The 22,546-nt window shown below is 22.7% G+C and overlaps 1 protein-coding gene across 1 annotated transcript; it reads left to right on the top strand.

Moving 5' to 3' along the window:
* The first annotated feature begins 6,061 nt into the window (after positions 1–6,061).
* On the top strand, positions 6,062–12,269 carry LOC122854093 (dynein axonemal intermediate chain 3-like). Its single transcript, XM_044154505.1, has 13 exons — positions 6,062–6,104; positions 6,217–6,302; positions 6,362–6,793; positions 6,880–7,176; positions 7,239–7,487; positions 8,222–8,380; positions 8,493–8,824; positions 9,013–9,588; positions 10,019–10,319; positions 10,956–11,129; positions 11,340–11,619; positions 11,665–11,690; positions 12,072–12,269. Exons 1-13 carry the CDS (start codon positions 6,062–6,064, stop codon positions 12,267–12,269), a joined length of 3,153 nt encoding a protein of 1,050 aa, XP_044010440.1.
* Positions 12,270–22,546: the final 10,277 nt, after the last annotated feature.

The raw sequence follows: 22,546 nt of genomic DNA, 5'->3' as shown, positions 1-22,546 counted from the left end.
TTTTTAGTATTATAAATTCTAGGAATTGAAACGCACTACAATTGAATTTGATTTAAAAAAAAAAAATTGATTAATTATAAAATGCATTGAATACTATTGAAATTGATAAAATATTGAATTGATAAAATAAATGTATTTTTTAATTTAAAATAAGAAAAAATTAAAGGTTATATTTAAATATTTTTTTATAATTTTATTATTTTTTTTTTTTGATTTCTTAAAAATACAAGGGAATTTTTAAAATTGAATGTAATTGAAAATTAAAGTGCACTACAATTGAGTTTAATTTATAAAAAAAAAAAAAAATGATTATTTATAAAATGCTTGAATACTATTGAAATTAATAAACTTCATCGATTTAAATTGCCAATAATATTTTTTTTAATGATTTTATTATTTTTTCGGTTGCCAAAAAATACCATGGAAACGCCTTGTCTTCTTTTTCACACTTTAAAAGCACAGTAAAGGTCTGCTCATATTAAATATAACTAAAAATTTAAATCAAGTGAAAAACACTAAATTTAGTCAGCCAATATTCAATCATTTAAATAATTATTCAATTTCCATTCATAAATAATTTATAAATTTAATTATTAAAATAATTATTTCATTGTCTCAATAATGTCTGACTAAATTAAGTCTATTTCACTTGTTTCAAATTTCTTATCATGATAAAAGATAAATGACAATAAATATTTTATTTTTTTTCTTTGAAAATTTAAAACGTACCTCAGTTAAATTGTAAATTTTTATATTTAAATAAATATTATTCTTTTCTTATTTATTTTTATATTCTACAAGATGAAAAAAAAAAAAAAAAATCATTTCAGACACAAAAATAAAAGAAAACATTTTCAGTATATTTATACGAATGCGTAGATTCCAGATGTGGTCATTTACTTGAGAACATTGCTATATACAATATAATAATTTTTTTTTTTATATTTTCTTCATAAGTTTTTCCTCCCTTTTGCAGACGAATATTATCCATTGACCTTTATGGTAAAACCTCAGGGCATTATGATCATAATGAAGGTCAAGAAAACGTATATTTACCAAACCTGTCACCTAAAATATTGGTCAACCACAAAGTTAACTCACCCAAAATAACGAAAAAAAAATAAAAATAATAAAATCAAAAAATAAAATACGCACTTTACAAATAATCCAATATTATTTACCGTTTTCCTCGTGAAATTTTACGATCAATTTATCCTCTCTCGTTGTGATCCTGATCCTCGATCATTTTTTTTTTTTCATACAAAATAAATATCAACTCCAGCAAAAAAAAAAATCAACTTTTGGCTATGAACAAAAAAATAAATATATAGAAAATAGGCTGACATACATCGATGAAAATTTTGCCTTTTTTTTATTTTTCTTTTTGTCAATAAAAAAAATAAACAAACGATCTATCTATTTTGTATATATATGTGTTTATGGGAATGTGCCAATAGGATCTATTTACGATTGGGATATATCCCAGCAATGATCAAAGAAAAATATATATACCTAGTAAAAGAAAAAACAAATAAATATGTTAACTCTATGTGAATTTATAAAAATATATATCCAAAAACAGTTGAGTATTTATTTAACGATACAAACAACGACGACGACGAGTTTCATTAATAATTGAATTGAACATGAAAAAAAAAACCAAATGATTGACATGCTGACACAGATAAACGACACCTGTTATACATGCTGAAACAAAACAGTATTTAAAAAAATTAAAATACAAAAATAAATCAAATAAATGATTTATATTTTATCGAAAAAAAAATATAAAAATAAATTATCACTCACGTAGTCAAACGATTTATGCAAAATGTTAACGTAGTGGAGAATATGTTTTGCAGATAGACAGATGGATAGATAGCTATTTTTGATAGTGTATAAATATAATGTGAGATAAGCAAAAGGATAATGTGAAAGCATAAAAAAAAAGTATTGCATCAGGTATCACCATGAAAAATATTGGCAGGATAGAAAGAGAAGTATAAATTATATATAAAAATATAAAAAAAAAATTGTGTGGTTTTGGCAGTACTCTCTCGTCTCGTTGGTAAGTCTCTCTTGGTTTATTTACCAAAGTATTTTCTCTCGTTTCTATTCACTGTTTTAGCCTGTTATTTACCGTCGAAGTAAAATTTATTTGGCTTCTGGTAACGTCACCCTTGCCTCGCCCCCTGTATATATTTTTTGTATTTTTTTTTTTACTTCATTTTCACTCTTTTGCCATTTTTCTCAATCTCTTTTCAACCAACTTTCCAGAGCTTTTTTTTTTTTACTAAGTTATTTACTTTTGTTTATCAGTTTATGTATACTGTATAGTGGTTATTATCATTATAACTAAATAACAAGTTCTTTTACTGAATAAAACTACTTAAAAAATATACAAAAGTTTTTTTTTTATTTTGCCTGAAAAATTAATAACTGTTTAAACAAAATCTATCAAATTAAATCAACTACATTTACTTTAACACTCAATTAAATATTTTTTATTTTTATAAATTATACATCCTTAAATTTAAAAATAAATGATGCAAATTAAAACCCTCCTCAATCAATCCTTAATTTTTTAAAAATACAAACAGATAAAAATATTTGCAATTATAACACTGTTGCATTTTCAAATCTTCAATTGACAAACATCATATTCAAATGAATTATTCAATATTAAAATAAAAAAATTAAATTTTTATGTACACTTAAAATTTTAGTAATGTATTATAATGTTGAATAAAAAAAGTAATAAAATATTTGAAAAAATATTTAAAATATTTAAGTTAGTATAATGTTTAAATATAAAATTGAAATTATGCTTGTTTGTATATTATGTCATGTTAAAAATATGTAAATATATATATATAAAATAAAAATATATATATATTTAATGCAACAACATGAAATATTCTCTTGGGATCCTTCAAAACAGTGTATAACAACAATAACAAAGTTGGCTGTCTCAACGGATATAAAGTTTTCTCAAATGTTTTGCGTTATATCTATTCGCTTTATACATTGTATATAGATTGTTTAATATATATATGTTACAACACATTCCCCATGTGATCCACATATCTGTATATAAATTTTGTTAAATCCCCATGCACATAAAAGGGGTCAAAATGCCAATCTAACGCCAGTCTTTATACACCGTCATATCGTTGAGTAGCTTCTCTATTTTAACTTGAAATTTTCACCTCGTTCAATAATAACTTTTAAACAAAAACAATTGGATTATTGGATTTATTAAAAAGCTATTATTACTAGTATATTTTTAATAAAAAAAAAAACAAATAAAAGAAAAAAAAATATGATGATGATAATAACACAAAGTTTTAATTAAAAAAATTAAAAAAAAAATTTTGATAACTATTTTTTATTAATAATGTGATAATGTTGAAATATATATTTTTTGAAAAAATTTAATGAATAAATATGTTGGTAAAAGTTAAAAGTAGTCAACACACAAAGTATGGGTTTTATGTCTGACCAAGAATTCTCAAGAGTCGTGTTTTAATGTTTGTGGCCTTTTCAAAATTATATATATATATTTACAGAGTAGATTTTTAGATAGATATATATATGTGGAATAAGAGGATTCGTATATAAAACATGACATTGCACGACCACAACATTTTAATTTAAAACTCAAAGGACTAGTCCCAAGTGAGAATAAAATAAAACTACAATGACACATGAAAACTTTCATGACCAAGTTTTCTATTTCATTTGTAAAAAATTTTATACTATCATCATGTGAATGAGGGTTATACAATTTTTAAATTAACATTAAGTTGTTTTTTTTATTATTTTGGAGTATTTTTATTTTACAGATGAAATGATTGTAAATAAATTTACGAAATTTTATTTTAGATAGTGTTGAAAGCTCCAACATGCAACTAGACTAAAAAAAAAAAATGCAAGTAAATATGAAAAATAAACAAGGAAAGTGAGCTTTATAATTGTAATGAAAAAGAATTTTTAAATTATAAAAAAAAACAGCTGATAGGTTGCTTTGAAATACGTTATTTTTCTTCATGAAAAATAAATGTCATGTGGATTTTTAATAAGGCTAAATAAAATTATTTTCAGTATTACCTGTCAAATGATATTTTTGCAATTTTGTTTTTATTTTTTTTACTTTTTCATTTGGCTTTATGGTTTTTATGGAGATTGGTGTTGTCAACATGCCCATTTTTTTTTAAATGAATATATAAACAATATTTATTTATAATTATATGGCTTAAAAAGTATAGTAACAATTTACATGTTGATATTATTGTTAACATAGACAAGCTATATTGTCTATTAAACTATATACAACTTGAAATTAGTTTTGAAAATTTATTTCGTGACTGGCAAACCATGGCAAATTGCCTATTGCACAAGGTTACATTTTATAAAACCCTTTGTTTTAACAATTCTACGACTTTTCGTTTTTCGTCATTCTACTACCATTGCACTTACCACTTAAATACAAAGAAATAAAAAAAGTACAAGAAAAGAGAAAAAAATACGGATAAAGTCAACCGTGAATTGCATGAAATTTACCTGAAAGTTTATATAGTATTTTTTTGTTTGAAAAATAAAATGTATTTTTTAATTTAAAATAAGAAAAAATTAAAGGTTACATTTAATTATTTTTTGATGATTTTATTATTTTTTTTTGGCTCCTTAAAAATACAAGTGAATTTTCAAAAGTTAATGTAAATAAAAATTAAAATGCATTACAATTGAGTTTGATTTATAAAAAAAAAAAAAAGATTAATTATAAAATGCATTGAATACTATTGAAATTAATAAACTTCATCGATTTAAATTGCCAATAATATTTTTTTTAATAATTTTATTATTTTTTTCGGTTGCCTAAAAATAGCATGGAAACACCTTGTTGTCTTTTTCACACTTTAAAAGCACAGTAAAGGTCTGCTCATATTAAATATAACTAAAAATTTGAATCAAGTGAAAAACACTAAATTTAGTCAGCCAATATTCAATCATTTAAATAATTATTCAATTTTCATTCATAAATAATTTATAAATTTAATTATTAAAATAATTATTTCATTGTCTCAATAGTGTCTGACTAAATTAAGTCTATTTCACTTGTTTCAAATTTTTCATCATAATAAAAGATAAATGACAATAAATATTTTATTTTTTTTTCTTTGAAAATTTAAAACGTACCTCAGTTAAATTGTAAATTTTTATATTTAAATAAATATTATTCTTTCTTATATTTTACAAGATGAAAAAAAGAAAAAAAAAAATCATTTCAGACACAACAAAATTGTTAAGGACAAAAATTTTCTTTTCATGAATAACATTTTTTTATTTGAAAAGTAAAATGTATCTTAATAAAAAAAAAAATTCATATTGTAATTATTTTTTTTCACAAATTAAAATAACTTAAAATTTATATGAGTATTTATAAATTCAAAAGGAAAACCTTGATATAAAATTTATAAATAGTTAAAGATACTTTCCTTCGAAAAAAAAATAAATATTATTGAAAAGTGACTTAGTGGATAATTGCGAGACAATTAACGCCCATCAAATTTAGAACAGTTAGGACAACCAAAAATAAATTGAAATCGAAGAATCGAATAACCAATAGACATACTATAAAATACACGTATTTGATACAGATTATAAAAAAATAAAAAATACTTTTGTGTGTAGGATTGACGAGGAGCCAAGGTAATTACGTTTTGTGTCAGGTCAACGTAACGAGTGACACTTGAATCTGTCCCGTCACGTTGGCCACTTCAATCCACTTCAAACCATGGCTTAAAAAAAAAAGAAAATTAAACAAACTAAATAGTACAAAAAAAAAAAAAAAAATTAAATAACAAATGATTGTGTTTTAAAAACGTTGAGAACAAATGTCAACTTCAATGTTAAAACAAAAAAAATAAATAAACTATTAACCTAGTAATTAAAATAAATATAAAAATATTATTTAAATTTAAAATTAAATAAATACTTAAATAAAGTATTTTTTAAATTAATAGAAAATAACAAGAATATTATATATTTATTTTTCATTATGGATAATAAATTTAATCAGTATAATGAATTCCAAAATAAAGGTTATAATTAAAAGCTCATATTTTCAAATTAAAAAAAAAAAAATATATAAAAGTTTCTATTATATAATGACAATTAAATTTGATTAATTAATTAATATTTTTTCCAATAAAGATGGACAAATTAATGATGACATATTATCAATTTCAACTAATGAGAATGAAGATTACAGTGGAACTTCATTGCATTATGAAACAACGGTAATTTTTCAAATAAAAAATAATAATTTAAATATCAAAATATATAAATTAATTTATAGAAAATAAATGGCATGGTAAGAATACCATTATCATCATTAACCCAAAAAATAATTGGCTGTGAAGTTGGTGAAAATGTGACGACAGAATATCCCTGGATTCTCATAAGAAAACAAATAATTGAAGACAACATTTACCTACATCCAGAATCCAGTGATTTTTTACCAATTAAAAATGAAATATATAATTATCCAGGTCATGATGTACTAATTGGTTATGCACCAACATCATTTAATCAGCAAAAATTTTATATTTGTTTAACGGAAAATAGTCGTGATGAGGTTACACGAGAAATTAATAAGCTTCGAAATGACCAGGAAAATCGTGTTAAAAAGGCAGTATTTAAAACAAGTGGTTCATGGAATGATTTTGGAAGTTCATCAGAAATTATTAGCCCACAAGATATAAATAAAAGACCACTGATTGACATACAAGCAAGTTTAATTAATCATCAAATTACAGAGCCACAAAATATGAAACGAAAATAACACAAATTTCTTTATTTTTAAATTCCAAATAGATAACTGCTAGTTGTAATAAAAAAATTAATTTGATTGATCGTAATGCTGATGAACAAAGAGACAGTTATATTGAAATTGTAAACACAAGGTATACCTTCAACAACATAATTAGAAAACAGATATCACGTGGTGATCAAATAACTCCAATAGTACATGATGACAAAGCTCAAACAACAACTTCAAGTCCGCTTAACTCATGGTCACAATATTTGTACAGTTACAAAACAATTGACAATATATCAAGTAAAGAAATTAAAGATTTTTTTCAGCTACATATTGATAATATTTATGATCAAGTAAGTCAATAGCTATACAATGGAAAAATAATAAAAAGAAAAAAATAATTATGTTTGTTTAGATTTTACAAAATTCAAAATGGGATTTACATATTAATGAGTATGATAGACTTGTTAAAGATCCAAAAGATTCACAAGCACCAATACCAATAACATACAAGCCATATCAAAATTATCATTATGCTAAATTAACTAAAAATAAAATAATAAATGATCTTAGTTGGCATCCATTGTTGACGGGTATTGCAATTGCAGCATACTGTCAAAATTCAAAGTCGGAAATATTCACGAAATTATATTCACCAAATGAGGTAAGTGCTTATTCATGGCCAGATTTAGTGACACCATTAATACGAAATGTCGGAGTCAAAAAACACAATTACTACACTTACTGCACCAACAAAATATGATGACTACACTATTTACTACATTTCAACTATATTTTTTAAGTTTTTTTTATTAAGTTTAAGAATATTTCTTTCCACATTTCTCCACGTTAGTATTTTTCGGAGAAAAAAATTCTCCTTCTCATTTCTCCGGATAGGTGAACATGGGAAAAAATCGGAGTAATCACGGAGAAATTCAAAGAAATCGCGAAGAAATTCAGAAAAAAATTTTCACAAAAGTTGTAGTGGAAAAAATACAAATATTACATAACTAAACGTGGCTACACCATGACTACACTCGGAATGACACCATAACTACACTAATTAATAGCCCCCTCGACTACAAATTATACATAACGACAATGACTACACTATTTACTACATTCTAACTGCATAACTGAATAATTTAAAATTCGACACTTACAAATTGTTTATTTTCATCAACATAAAGAAAAACAAAAAGAAAAAGTGTATTAATAGTGTGATGAGACCTTCTGTATTTATTTATTTAACAACAAACGTTTCGGTTGGAAATTTAAAATATCCATAATATTCAGGGAGTTTTGCTTTATATATTCACAAATTTTTAGAATTTTTAAACTTTACGGTTGTTGTTAAATGAATTGATTATTGTCATTGAAATTTGATTGAATGCCTAGATTCAAATTGCCAGTCAAGATGAAAATTACGTATTGGTGTGGTCTTTCAGTGACTGTCTTGCACCAAAATTAATCCTAGAATGTCCTCGTGAAGTAACAACAGTGTCAGTCAGACCACTTGATGGTAATATAATTATTGGAGGATGCATCAATGGACAGGTGATCAAAAGATTATCTCCATGAATTAATTAATTCATCTCGTTTGATTTATTATTTATAAATTAAATGGAATGATTTATTAAATAGCTTGTTTTTTCTTTGTCTTTTGTAGATTGCAATTTGGTCAATTCCTCGTGAAATTGATAAAATTGAAAATGTCGAAATATTAACAACCACACAAATGGAAAATAAAAATAGATTGAACAATTTAATGAACTGGGTTAAAAATATAAATGGTACTGGTAAAATTTATCCAACAATTATGTCATCATTGCGTAATAGTCAAAAAGGTGAAATTACGGAAATTATTTGGCTATCAAGTCACAGTAAAATAAGTGAAAATGGAAGAATTGTTGAAGTTGATAATAACGTTGATAGTGAAGAACTCGGATGGCAGTTTGTAACATCAAGTGAAGACGGCAGTTTGGCCTTTTGGGATTTGAGGTTATTTATTTTTTTTTCCCTTTTTTTTTATCAATTGATTTTTCAACAAATATATCTAGTTTCAATTGTTTTCTTATTTTCATCAGTATCTATTGTTTTGTTCTTTTTTCTCATTTACATTGTCATTGTACAAATTATTTCAATGTTTTTTTTTTTTTTCTATTTTACATTGATTCTTTTGTATACAGTATGAAAAAAGAAACAGAGCTAGAAAAATTGATGCGAAAAAAGAATGAAAAAAAAAAAAAAATAATACGAAAACCAGAATCATTAAAGCAACTGATTTCACAATTCAAGATACTAAACAATGTATTTAGTCCAACGTATATATTAACATTAAAGTATCCAGATAAAGAAATACGAGTTGTAATTACGACAATGAGTTTTTATGTACCGGAAATTAAAAAAATTCAAGTTGAGCCATTTCCAATTAATGAAAATGATGTATCAAGAAGAAGGCATTACAAAGCAATTGTTAACAAGCCAAATTATGAGACACCGAGAATTATACTTGTTGGTACATTGACTGGTGATATTGGACAAATAACATGGGAGGGTTTTGAATTTGCAACTGGTCTAACAATGAATCGTGAAGCAACACGATGGATTTGGAAAAATTCAAGTGTTCATAATGGACCAGTTACTCATATGGTACGATCAAAATATTTAAATAATGTTGTTCTTACTGTTGGTGGTGGTGCATTTGCTGTATGGCGTGAAGATTTTGATGAACCTGTTTTTATGAAAACATCATCTACATTCAAGTATGATTTTTTATTTTTTTATTTTTCAAATAAATCCATCCATTTTTTATCAACATAAAAAAACAGATAAAAAATATTAATAATTAATCATTTTTTAGTCCAAATTTATAATATTGTTAATCAAATTTTTTTGACGTTGAAATTTATAATTTTTTTAATTTAAAAAATTCATAAATATTTCAAGTATATAATTTTGTCTTTTATTGGATAAATTATTCTTTCTTTTTAATTATTTAATAATTTATTTAAAAGAAAAAAAAAAACAATGAAATATGAATTTTTATTTGAAATATAAAGATAAAATTTATAATAATTTTTAAATATTTTTAAAAAAGTTCACAAGTTTTTATTATTTTATTTTTAAACTTTAAATAATTTATTAAACTTTTTTTTTTTTTTTATAATGTTTAAATTATTTAAATATTAACAGTTATAGTGCTTGTTCATGGGGAACATTTCGTCCAACTGTTATGATTCTTGGACGTGATGACGGTACAGTTGAAATTTGGGATCTTATTGTCAAGTCACACGAGCCATGCTTTACTCAAAGTGTCTCTGGTGGTATTATAACTGGAATATACACTCATAATCTCTATCTTAATCCACAATGCATTGCACTTTGTGATTTTAATGGTGCTATGAGAATTTTTTTAGCACCATCAAATTTACTTATATTTGAAGAGAGCCACGTTAATTGGTTTCGTCAATACATTGATTCTGAAGTTGAAAGGGTATTTATTTTTATTTATATATATTTACTATTAAATCAGCCAATTAAAAAAACTTCAAAATATCAATTAATTAACATGCAATTATCAATACACAAATTGATCAATTTAAAATAGCAAAAAGTTGTTAAAAAACTTTTCATTTTTTTTTTTTTTTTAATATAAATTTTTGTCTAATTTATTATTAAATAATTAGTTAAATAAAAAAAAAATTTTTTTCTACAATTCAACAAAATATATAGCATCTTTTGAAATTAATAATTATTTATTTATTTATTTATTGTTAAATAAATAAATAAATAAGTGAAAAAAAAAATACAAAAATATTCAAATAAATTAAACTTTAAATATATTTTTCAACAATAAATATTTATAATAATTAATAACTAAATAATAAATTAAAAATTTACAAAATTAATTAAATAAAAAAATTATTTATTTATTTAATGATTTTTAAATATTTAAATTGTAAAATTTTATTTATTATTATTTGACAATGAAAGGAATATTTTCGTAAGGATAAATATAAATCCTGAACATGTAGTAGATGTATAAAATTTTGATAAATATAAAATAGCATGGATTTATTGTAAGGATATTTCATATTCATTTTATACAAATGTTTATCCCCAATGCTAGATCATACAGTTCAATAGATGGCAAAACTTTTGGACGGAAAGTAACGTCAAGAGCATTGAGCAAAACAGGATACGAGAAGTAAAAAAACCAGAACAAAAACGAATTGATGCTGTGGAAAAGACTCAAACGGAAATGGCAGAATTGACTGAGAAAATCGGCTTGAAATCACTTGAAGTATATATACAACATACATCTAGCCTTGGGCACTCAAGACCTAACTATCCATCTTTTTATTCTATATACAAAATAAATTCAAAAACTATTATTATTTTTATTATTTTATTATTTTTTTTTCTATTATCTATTTTGGCTTATTTGTCAGTTGTTGAATTTTATTTATATTTTAGTTTTTTTCTTATTTTTATTTGACTTATTTATTTGTAGAAACGAAAACCCGGTGAATTTTTGGAGCAAGCTAAAGCACAATGGAAAAAAATTGAATTGCAACGAATGCAACGAGTTATTTTAGAAAAAAAAGGCTTAAGACCAGAAGATCTTGAGAGGCGAAGGGAACCAGTACTTAAGCTAAGAAAAGAAAATAAAATAAAACAACTAAAAATTCGGACAGCCATGTTACAACAAGATAAAATATTTTCTGATGGAATTGCTAAATTTATACCTGAAAAAATACGTCAAAGTAATGTTAAATATAAAACTGACAATGATGATAATAAAAATAAACAAGATACTGAAATTATTCAAGTTAAAGCAATCATTGAAGATATTGAAAATAAAGTAATTTATTGTATAATTATTATTAATTTTTTTTAATTCATTGACATTTTTTTAATATAAATTTAAAGGATTTATTTGACAAAAAAATATAAAAAGCTTAAGCTTTGAAACAATAAAAAAGCTCTTTTTGTTGTTGAAATTTTCTTTTTTATTAGTACAAAAAAAAGCTCTATTCTAAGGACAAGAGTCTTTTTGTAATGAGTAATTACTAATGAGCTTTTTATATTTATGAAAATGAAATTGAAAATTTTTTAATTAAATATTGCTTTGATCTATAAAAATTTGATTGTTCTTTCTATGATTAAAAAGCTGCAAATTCTTAAAATTAATTTACAAAGTTAAGCTTATGTAATAGTCAATAATTTCAATTTTAATTTCTAGGAAAGACCAAATTTAAAACAAGAAATACTACGAGAATATGAAGAGGTATCTAAAAGTGCAATGGAAAAATTGAAAAATTTTGAATTCAAAGATCCATTTGATTGGCAAAAAATGATAACAGAAGGAAAAGAACGAAGACAATCAATTGATGTTGAATTAAATCAAGTACTTGCGAAAAGATTAAATTCTTTAGATTAATTAAATTCAAAATTAAAATAATTGTTATCAGTTTATATTATTTTTCCATCATTTGTTTGTGTCAGAATAGTTGACTCGTACAATGCAAATTGACGAATCCCAATAAATTATTTTAAAACAAAAAAAAAACTATATATATTTTTCATTTCCGTAATAAAAGAGAGAGATGAAAAAATAAAATAAATAAATAAATAAACAATGGTGTGTGTACATATAGATTGTCGGTGATTTTTTATAATTAAAACTGATTAAAACTCCCCAGGCATACCCCAAATGAATTTAGAATTTTTAATTATGCTCTAGAGAACATTGCGATTTAAATTTTTTTTTTTTCAAATTTTATATATAACAAGTTGGTCAAAAAAATATATGAAAAATATCATTAACTTTATCACAATAAAAGTAAAAAAACAAACAAAATTATCTCTGTTTTTTTATTTAATTTTTAATAGCCAAAAATAATAGCTTTTTAAATAAATAACATTCATCTATTATAAGCAAAAAAAAAAAATATTTCATCTCTATTTGCTCGTGGAAAAAAAATATGTAAAAAAATATTCATAAATGAAATATGATGTTTGAAGAGAGAGTTAATAGAAAATATATATTATTTTAATTTTATTTTTGTAAATGAAAGTAAAATAGAATTTCATGTGTGTTGATAGGTACAGTGTGATACGAGTTTTACAAACTATACTTACAACCACACAAACCACACCCCGATCTCATAGTCGACACCAACTGTCTGATATTATTGCCCAACTTTCAAACATCCCTATGTACTATAACAACCCCTTTTGCACTTTTTACCCTTTTATAATCTTTTTTCTTTCTCTCATTTTGCTTGAATTTCTATTTCTTGTTGAGATAAAAAAATAAATATAAAAAGGAAAATGTTGCTGTATCTCTTTGGCATTTTCCTTGTGACAATCTGTGATTTTTTTTTTTTTTCTATATCGAAGCGCGTTTGACCAACCGCTTTATATAAAAACTTTCTTAAACTTTTTTTATTATTTTTATTGGCAAAAAACACATATATACACAGTCACATTCACTCTTAAGTTCTCGATGATCCCAGCGGAGATTCGATCTATCCAAGATTTCCGCTTTGCCTTTGAGACTTTTTGAACGTGCACGACTTGTCGTTCTTCAACTAAGGGCGAGTCAATCAAACTTACTTTACTATTTTTTTTTATTTTTACTTTTTTCTTTAGCAACTATATATTCACTCAGCAAGTTTATGTATATATATATACAAATTATGTCGAATTTTCTACAGAATAAAACGTGTCATACAGGCAATAATACAAAATAAAAATTTAAATTAAAAAAAAAACAACGAGAGCACTATTAAAAAGGGTGTTTTTTTACTGACAGATACGTGAGTTATATTTGTATTTTAATTTCTATATAAAGTACAATTACTATTGTTTATTTTGACCCTTCACAATAATTTAAAAAAAAAAATTAAATACTGAAAAAATTTATTTTGTTAAAAAAAATCATATAAAATTAATATTTTAAAAAATATTAAAAATAAATAAATTAGATTTTCAATTTTTAATAATATAATCTACCAGATAATTTTATTTTCATTTTTTATAACACTTAAATTTTAAATTATTTAATTTGTCCGACTAAAACGAGTTCATACTACTTGCTGAAAAAAAAAATAAAAACTTATTTTTATATTTACTTGACACAATTTTTAAAAATGAAAAATTAATTTTATATTTCAACTTTTTAAAATTCTAAACTTAAAATATATAGTACTAAAATTAATTGAGTATAAAATAAAATTTTTTTTATTTTAATAAATACAATGTTAAATTGTCTACAGAATAAAACGTGTCATGCAGACAATAATAAAACAAACAAAGAGTTAAAAAAGAGGGTGTTTATTACTGACATACGTTAAAAAAAATATATATATATTAATTTCTGTATACAAGTACAATTATAATGTTTATTTTGTTTTGTCATTTGTTGTCTCAATGTTATGAGTCACATGTCAGTTGGTACGTGACCGAGAGTAGAAGTAAAACTTTAAAATGACATTTTAGTTGTGATAAAGCAACACATCCAAAAAAAAAAAATATATATAATAATAATAGTAGTTGGTTGAGAAACCACATGGACAGAGAGTTTCACCACGACAAGTAAAATTTTCCGAGGGTTTCTACAAGAGTAAAGAGTTATATATATCCATATTATTATTATAGATGAGAGTTACACAAGATATAAGGGAGAACAAGATAGAAAAAAAAAGAAAAAAACAATGTAGATATAAGATGATGAAGAAGAGGAGGAAGAAGCCTGGATGTGGGTGAGACTAACCAAAGGTCAACTGAGAGTGACAAAAGTTTGGTACGGTAATAATCGTTTGGGGCATACGGTGCTGACCGGCTCGTGAAATTTCTCATCTCTCGTATCGTTTATATTGAACAACAAAACGTGGTGGTCAACTATGGAATATTACGAAGGATGAGAAAGATCTCACAGGAGCGTTCAAGAGGACAAACTACAAGTTCAAACTTTACTCTTGTTCTGGATTTTCTATATGTTTATGCTCCAACAATTTCTCTATCTCATTTTCTCTCCAACACTTGTGTTTTGTCTGTGTGTCTCTCTTCTGTTTACTGTAATCTATATAATACTTGTTTTCAATGCTTGGACTCTACTTTCCAATCTCAACGATATCAATGTATATATGTATTTATACATCAATGTGTTTGTATATTGTGCTTGGAAGGTGCAGCTGTCGATACGCAGACTTTTCGGATATTCCAGGAAAATCTAAACACCATTGGTACACCTTGTAAATGTTGTTTTTGACCGCACGTTTTACTGGTCAACTAACTTATATTTTCATGTCAAAATGTATTTATTATTTTAACATTATTATTATTGATATTATATAAATTTATTAAAATTAAATAAAAATTTACGCGGAATTCAATATATTACGATAATTATAATTCTAATGAATTTAAAAATGTTTTAATATCGGTTTTTAAATTTTTAAATTTATTTTTTATTAATTTTACTTGTTTCAAAAAATTATTTTCAATATATTTACTAAATAGTTAATAAAAAAATTCATAAAAACACGTTGAAAAATTAATTGACATATAAAAATTAATTTCATTTATTATTTATAATTTTTTAATAATAATAAATATCATTTTGGGATAATAATAGTATAGTAAAGTATAAAAGTATGTATACATGTTAGTAAAAGAAAAAAAAATTGTATAAAAAAAAAAAATATAGAGTTGGTTAAAAACAAGGTTGTCTCACTCTCAGGCCTCATTAACATTTAACATTACAAGTAGCAATTTACCTGAATATATATACGCGAACCAAGGTAAAATTAATGAAGAGAGATAGAGTGAGAAAAGCTCACAGAGGTCGACATAACATTAACACCCTTTCCATTAATATATTAATTCAAAAAAAAAACCCACCAGAATATTTTTAAAATGAAAAAATGAAACGTAATAATGCATATAAATATAATAATAATAATGACAGATAAAATTTATATATAATAATTTAAATTCCAAGCAGTTTATTAAATGAAAATAAAAAATTATTTTATATTCGTTAATGTGTGTTAAATTGTGTTGTTGATAATATCATTATCATGAGCATTACTTGGAACATTCACAGCTGTCTGCTCTATTTTTATATCAACAAAACTGAGAAAACACCAAATGAGACATTTCTGCTAATACAATGGTACAATGAGAGCACAGTGGTTTTACTTGCTTTACGAGAAAAAAAAAAAAGAATAAAAAATTAAATTAAAATAAATAAAAGAAAGGAAAAAATAGAAAAAAAAAAAAATAATTTTTAAACACAAGGAATAAAAATGAAATAAAATAGAAGAAAAAAAAAAAAATGTTAAATATATAAAGTTAACAATTCTTTAAAGGTTGTTCACGTTTAAAAAAAAAAAATGTTATTAATGATTGAATGAATAATAAAATTGTCTAACCTTGCTTGTTTGTTTTTTTTTGCTTTGTTTAATTTTTAAATTTTTTTTTTTTTCATTATTTCCTTGTCTTTATTCAAGCTGGTAGTTCATCTGTAATTGATTTTTATATTACTATGTCTCTTTGTTGTATGCTTGAACTATAATATTGTGTTTTAAATAATAATAATAATGATAATAATGAGTCGTGAATAGGATAGGTCAAGCTTTTGTTATAACCAACAATAAAGACATATTGTAAAAGCAATTTTTGGTTCGTTAAAATGTACATCTTGCTTCTTTTTACGAGCAATAACGTAACCATTTTGGATGTTATCACTGATTCACATATAATACACAGCATTCCATTAAATCATGGGAATGAAAATGAAAAATTTTTAAACTATAAATAAAACATTGATATTTAAAATTATATTAACAAATATTTGACTGAATTTTCTTTTTTTTTTTTTGTTTACTTCTTTACTTTATTTTTATGTAAATTATACGGACGAATTATAATTGTTATTATTTTTATCGAATATCTAATTGTAATTATAAAAATAGCTATTAAAAATATTTTATAAATTTGATAGTTAAATTATATCTATTTGAAATGTAAAATTTAATTTAAAAAAATATTATTTTTTCTTGGTTTTATTTTATTTAATTATATAATATTTATTTTGTACAAATTATGTAACAAAAAAAATAATGTCAATAATATTTTGAAAAAAAATTAAAAATAAGGAATAAATTGAAATAAATGTATGAAAAAATAACAGAAAAAATTTATGTCAATGTTGGTTTTATTATATTTTGCAAAGTCAATTATTTAAACTTAAAAAAATCAATAAAAATTATTCATGTAAAAAAAAAATTGCAAGATAAAATTACATGAATAAAATAAAATTTTCATTAGTAATAGTAAAAAATCTTTCAAAAATTAATTTAGAAAACTCAATTAAGAATAAATAATTAAAATAAAAAAAAAAAAAAACTGTCACAATTACATTTGGAAAAAAAAAATAATATAAAAAGTTCATTTCTATTGAAATATTAATAATATAAAAAAAAAATATATTAAAAGTTTGATATAAATTAATTTTGAAAAAATTAAAAAAGCAATTAAATTAAAAAATTTTATAACATTGAAATAATTTTTTTTTTTATAATCACATTTGATTGTTACTTGATATGAAATGAGTTTTCAATTATTTTTTATAATATTATTATTTAATAAAGTCAGTTGACACAATATTGATATAATTGATACTTTAATTTAATTTTATACATTTTTTTTTTATTATTTGCCTCTGAAAGTACAATCGAAAGAAGCTTGTTCACAGATGTACTTGATACAAATTTGTGTACTCTATGTTGTACTACATCATCAGTTATATATATATCTATTATCTACATGATTGTAACATAAGATATATACTTGAGGTAACAACTACAACTACATTACAAAATCAACATGATAAGTGAATGTCACACACAAGTGATCCAACAATAATACACTCTGCAAAAGAAATATGTATACGACCTAATTACTTTCATCAATAAAAATTAAATTGAAAAAATTAATTGAATAATTTTTTATCAATTAACTTTTATTTAAAAAATAAATTATTTGTAACAATGAATTTTTTTTTTAATATTTAAATTATAATTTTACTCATCAAAATCAATGCTATAAATTTTTTAAAAATATATAATTCTTTTTTAAATTTACAATTTAACTATTACCAGTTGCTTCAATAATTGTCTTGGAAAAAAAATACTTTTATTTATTTATTTTTTAAATTCTCATCATTTCAAAGTACTTTTTATTTTTTAATCTTTTTTATAATAAATTATTTTCTTTTCAATAAAATCCATGAAAGCTTTTTAAATTATATTAAAAAAAAAAAAAACTCAAATTCCATTATAAAATAAAAATAAATAAATAAATAAAAATCACTTGCTAAATACTGAAACAGTATATACACAATTGATTTTGTTGAAATAAAATAAAATACATCTCTATTATCATTGAGTCTTCTTTCACGAAGATGATTTTATTGGAAAAAAAAATTTAGTAAATATTTTTATGGTGTTGAATAATCAAAGATATATTTGATATTTCAATGAAGCGTGATATTAGTTGATGTCATCGAATCAGGGATCAGATCATCTAATGATTTAAGCCTGGGGTGGTTGATTTTGAGCTCAAATTGAGAATATCAAACATGTAATAATTGCCAGTGGGTATTTCTACGATGGACACATCATCACAGGTTATTGCTAATGGACGATCGTAGTTCATTCAATTACAAGCTAATCCTGAGTTTAGTAGGATCAATTATTATTAATCATTTATGTTATATACTTGTACAAAAAATTTACACACTTGAAACTAACTTTTGATATTTATTCTCTTAAAAATTGAAACAATTTATCATGATTTATATTTAATATTATATTCAATTAATCATTCAACTTGTATTATTGTAAATTAATTATATTTCATTTTTGATGTAATAATTTAATGCCAAGTTGAAAATAAAATAAAAAGATTTTAAACGAATGAAGTCTATCAAATAAGTGATGGTAAATGAGTGTGAAAAAATAGATGAAAAAGTGAATGAAATAACTTCTGAGAAAAATTGGATAAGCAGAGATAAGAAGTGTTTTTTTTTTATTTTTTATTTCTTGTCTGTGTTAGTTATATTGCACTTTTGACTACGCGAGTTATCAATTTTCTACTTGAATGAGTTTTTTGTAATAAAATACAAATCATCTTCGTGAAAGAAGACTCGATGATAATAGAGATGTATTTTATTTTATTTCAACAAAATCAATTGTGTATATACTGTTTCAGTATTTAGCAAGTGATTTTTTTTATTTGTTTGTTTTTATTTTATAACGGAATTTGAGTTTTTGTTTTTTAATATAATTTAAAAAGCTTTCATGGATTTTATTGAGAAGAGAATAATTTATTATAAAAAAGTTTAAGAAGAAAATTAAAAAATAAATAAATATTATTTTTTTTTACAAAACAATTTTTAATGCAACCATGAACAATTTAAAACAAAATTGTATTTTAAATATTGATCTAAGTTTATTAAACATTTATAAATAATTATCAATTTTTTTTTTTTTTTTTTCTGGATTGAATAAAGAGTTGAAAAAAAAATTCATCAAGAATATTTGATTTATTGAATTTTTAAAATATTAACAAAAAGTTTCGCAATATGTTTGATGAATAATAAAGTTTTACATAATATATTATTATAGAACTAAAATTTATCAAAACAAAAATATTTACAGAAAAACATGTTAATGAATAATTACAAAATAATAATGTTCAATTACAAATAAAAAAATTAAAAATAACTTGTTTATAAAATATTTAAAAAATGTTTTAAATAAATTTGATGAAAAAAAAAAATAACAATAACATCTAGTTAAAATAAAAACAAAAAAAATTGAACTGTTTGTCAAATTTTATAATTGTATTTTAAAATTACAACAATAAAATCATGTAAAAAAATTTTTTTTATGAATATTTAAATATTGGCATTCAATTTAGACATTAAAAAATTAAAAACAATTATTTCTTAAAGTAAATTTAAAAAAATATAAATGAATTCGTAATAAAATAATTATAATTGATGAAAAAAAAAGGATTATTTTTGAAGCACCTAATTATTTATGTAAATAGATCAATAATAAATTTTAAAATAATAAAATTTATTTATTATTTATTTAATCAGTAAGAAAAATATCAAAAATTTATTTTTGAAATGTATTATATTTTTAGCTATTAATTATTCATATAAATAAATCAATACAATAAAAATATAAAAATGAAAAAGTTTCTTTTGGTATATTGTTTTAAATATATTTAATAATAAAGCTTACTTTTCCAGGTCAAATAAAAAATTTAAATTATTTCTGTAAATAAATAATTGCAAGATAAACTTACCCGACCCAAAAAATAATAATTGACTGTAATATTTATAAAAATATATAAAAGTATTTTTTAGAATTACCGAATAAATACAATAATAAAAATTTCGCAACAAAAAAAAGCTTTTAAATATTTAAATATTTTCAAATGATCCAATCTAACATTAAAAATTAAAATGATCAATTTTTAATGCTAATTTATTTTCAATTAAGACAGTTTCAACCATACCAAATCCATCCATGCCGAGAGCAAATTCAAAAGTACAAATTAAAATAAATCATTAATTCACAATTCAATTTAAAAAAATAATAATAATATATTTATAAATTATAAAAAAAAAAAACGACACAAACATAAAAGATTCAATGATCTCAAGTAAAGAAGGAAATGTAAAATCTACAGCAAACATTTTAATTTTAACAATTGAAAATTCTAAAGCGTTCAATATAATCGATCTTATTTGCAAGTGAATTTGAGAGCTGAGCTTTTAAATGTAAACCAACTAACGAAGGAAAAGCGTGACTACAATTTTATTTTTATACTTTTAATACAATTTACATTTGCGAATTTATATATCATCATTCTATTGATCAGATATATTCAATGAGAATTAATTCTATTATAAAAAATCTATATAAAAATAATTCAAGTAGTTAAATTTCATCTTGGTATGTTAATTTAACTGTCGAATTATATTTTTTTCATCCCTCGAATACAATATACCATTTAGAAAATCAGTGCGTGTCTTTTATCTAAATAAGTCTCAAATCTAAAACTGTATTCTCTCTCAATTCCAATTTTCACTTTGCCAACCACAAAGCTCCAACTACCACAAGCTGCATTTGCCTCTTGTCCGTGTGGCTTGTTCATGAATTCGTGGTTAAATTTCAACGTGGTCGAACAAATTTGTTAACAGTGAATAGACGAAAATTGAGCGATTCACTTCAACTCTCAAAAAAAAGGGTTATCGTTTATTATCCTAACCAGAAAAAACTTTTCATCTTCAATCTAACTGGCTTATTTTATACTGTCATCGTGAGCTTTTTTTTTTTTATTTTCTTATATTTTTTAACTCTTTATTTTTCATTTTTCTACACCTGCAGTAACACTGCTACTCTTTTTCTTCTTTTTTACTAGTACTCGGAAAGAAAAGTTTATCGAGCGACACATTTTTTTTAAGTCACACTGAACCATCTTGTTTTTTTTTTTTTTTTTCTTTTTTGGTTTTTCTGCTTCGTGATTTTCTTTTTTTTTAATTTTTTTTTATATTATTTTATATACATTTTTTTGTTCTTCTTAGATAGCATACAAGTTTTTTTTTTTTATATATTTATTTGCTGAAAACGTCACGTACGTATTGCCAAGATTGAAGTTGTTCATGAGTCTGACCATTGCAATTTCGTACTACTTGTAACAACCACATTCAAGTAGGTATTTTTATTTTTATATATTTTTCTTAACATTGATAGATCCTAAATAACATAAATAAATTAGTTAATAAATGTGTTTGTATCATAAATTCTCATCGCAAAACTAATTTAACAAAAAAGTTTGAAAATTTTTATTTTTATTTTTTCTCAACTAAAATAATTGTTAGACAAAAAATAATGAAAATTAAATTAATTTTAATAAAATACAAGCTATTAGCTAATGAAATAAAATTAATTTAATTAAAAAATTTATTTTTTTCAAATAATTAAACTATATTTCAACAAAATACAATGCAATTTTATGAAAAGAAAAATAAAATTTATAAAATAAGATAAATGTTGAATCGATATAAATTCTGAATGAATCAAGCATGACTTTTTTAGTTTCATTTTTTTCTTATCTATTTTATATATAAAAAAAAAAAATGTGTATTGGCCAGTCATGGCACGTACTTGAAAACGGGAATTCCATTGAAAGTCCTTCGTATAAAACTTGGCTATTTTTTTATTTTTAAATTTTTTATATATTATTTTTTTTTTTTTATTATTTAAAGAATCACACTTTTTTATTTTTTGATTCTTCTTCTGTAGTTTTTCTTGAACGACAGTAGAGTAAAACCCATATAAGAAGGCTCACGACGCCCATTAATTGCTTCATTCTTCCGTTTGACTGGTCAACCATGAATTTTCAAGCAAAGTACTCTCAAATGTCTAAAGATTGCAAAGAACAATCTTCTTCTTCAATGCATAACAATCATTTTTCAACACTTTTTGAATCATTAATTACTTTACTCTTCATTGCTTATTTTTTTTATTTTTAATTTCATTATTATTTTAATATTTATAATAGTATCAACTCAACACATTGACAATTGTTGAAAAAAAAATTCAAATGCTAAAAACGAAAAGAACC

Source organism: Aphidius gifuensis, linkage group LG4, assembly GCF_014905175.1.
Source record: "Aphidius gifuensis isolate YNYX2018 linkage group LG4, ASM1490517v1, whole genome shotgun sequence".
NCBI lineage: Eukaryota > Metazoa > Arthropoda > Insecta > Hymenoptera > Braconidae > Aphidius > Aphidius gifuensis.
The sequence above is the reverse complement of the archived record's forward strand: the minus strand, read 5'-3'. Positions and strand labels throughout refer to the sequence as shown.

Bases quoted from the DNA above. Each gene is read 5' to 3' on its own strand.
- LOC122854093 (XM_044154505.1), top strand. From the start codon at position 6,062: ATGGATAATAAATTTAATCAGTATAATGAATTCCAAAATAAAG. The intron at 8,381-8,492 runs GTGATCAAAAGA...TGTCTTTTGTAG, and splicing joins GAGGATGCATCAATGGACAG to ATTGCAATTTGGTCAATTCC. The intron at 11,691-12,071 runs GTAATTTATTGT...TTTAATTTCTAG, and splicing joins TTGAAGATATTGAAAATAAA to GAAAGACCAAATTTAAAACA.